Source organism: Nanorana parkeri, unplaced genomic scaffold (assembly GCF_000935625.1).
Source record: "Nanorana parkeri isolate BGI_ZX_2015 unplaced genomic scaffold, ASM93562v1 scaffold309, whole genome shotgun sequence".
Taxonomy (NCBI): Eukaryota; Metazoa; Chordata; class Amphibia; order Anura; family Dicroglossidae; genus Nanorana; species Nanorana parkeri.
The window spans coordinates 1,422,798-1,424,225 of NW_017306577.1; the positions used below are offsets into that span (position 1 = coordinate 1,422,798).

At 50.6% G+C, this 1,428-nt stretch overlaps 1 protein-coding gene across 1 annotated transcript in view; it reads left to right on the forward strand.

Annotated features, from left to right (window-relative positions):
- FGGY (FGGY carbohydrate kinase domain containing) overlaps nt 1-1,428 on the forward strand; it is a gene marked incomplete at its 3' end in the record, with an annotated part of 112,940 nt that overhangs the window by 92,245 nt on the left and 19,267 nt on the right. Inside the window, exon 12 of the mRNA XM_018557882.1 lies at nt 1,183-1,330. Within this exon, the coding sequence (XP_018413384.1) occupies nt 1,183-1,330 (148 nt within the window). The remainder of the gene's footprint in view (nt 1-1,182; nt 1,331-1,428) is intronic.

The following is a 1,428-nucleotide window of genomic DNA, read 5'->3' on the forward strand; positions in this document are numbered from 1 at the left end:
TCTTATGCCGGAGCCCCTCCAGGGGTTTCATTAGCGCGCGGCTGTATGTACGCGGGGCCCCTAAATGAATATTTACCGCGTCGCTTTAGATGAGAAAATCGCTCGTCATTCGGCTGCGAGGCCGGGTCTCCTCTTTAAATGCCCATTTTGAGATTCTCAGGTTTCCTGCTTAAGCCTTAAACTGGACCTAACGTCAGATTATTTTTTTAAAGTGATGTGTCAGCGCAGCACTTCCAGGTATTTATTACCTCTCACAGATCGCAGCACCGCCCCTGACAATGCCTTTAACTGACTTTCTTTACAGAAGGACAGCACCGTCTTCGCTCAGGCATCATCCAGGGTCATTGTCCACTTCCTGGACTGAGATATCGACTCAGGGATGACACAATCACGGAAATGCCTCATCTGTGTACACAAATGTCTGACACAGATCAGCCCCTGCTGCAGCCTCCCACCTTGTGACTTGTTACAAAGTTGCAGTCATGATCCCCGGGGGGAGGGGGAGACTGAGGGAGGAAATTAATTAAAGGGGATCCAAACCCAAGAATAAAACATATAATATGTTGCAGCTTATTATTCCTTAGATGTGGCGGCTGCGTTAGTTTTCTTATTTCAGGCTAGGAACATTCTCAGCAGTTACTGAAAATACCTGTTGATCCTGCCAGAAATGGCGTGTCCTCGTCACTTGCTGTGAGTTGAACTGAAATAGGTTACAATAGGGGATCAATATGATTATTGATCCGCTATGGCAGGGGTGTGCTACTCCGACCCTCCAGCTGTGCTTCACTACACATGCCACCACGCTTCTGCCTCTGGGAGTCACGCCTGTGTCTCAGTGGCGTCACAAGGGGGGTGCGCGGGGGTGCTTTCAGAGTCTTGCAATGCCTCATGGGACTTGTAGTTCCACAATAGCCGGAGTGCCAGAGTTGCCCACCCCCCGCTCTATGGCAGGCAAGAAATGTTGAGTTGTGCTGGGAGCGGCAGATCAGATTATTATTTTGCGTCTCCTCGGGCCCCGCGCTCCGAATTTCCGTGCGCTAATTGCCGTCGCCGGCGCTCAGTCGATGACTCTGGAAAATAAGACTTTGCAGAAACTTCTGATTGACTTTGTTATGTTTTCCGTCCTCCTCGCAGATGTACAAATGTTTACATAAAGTTTTAATGTTCACGCTGTGTTCGCAGCGGCCAGCACGTGTACGCATATCTAAACCGCCACCTGGACCAGATGAGGGCGTCCCGGCCAGAGAGGATTCTGGGAGCCGACCTACACGTGTGGCCAGACTTTCATGGGAACAGGTCACCCCTCGCTGACGTCACCCTGAAGGGGATGGTAAGGAAGCAGCTGTAACATTGGGACATGTTTGTTACCTGAGGTCATTGCCAGGGATGGTCCCCTGGGTTATATGGAGCCCGCTTTACAAATGGCAT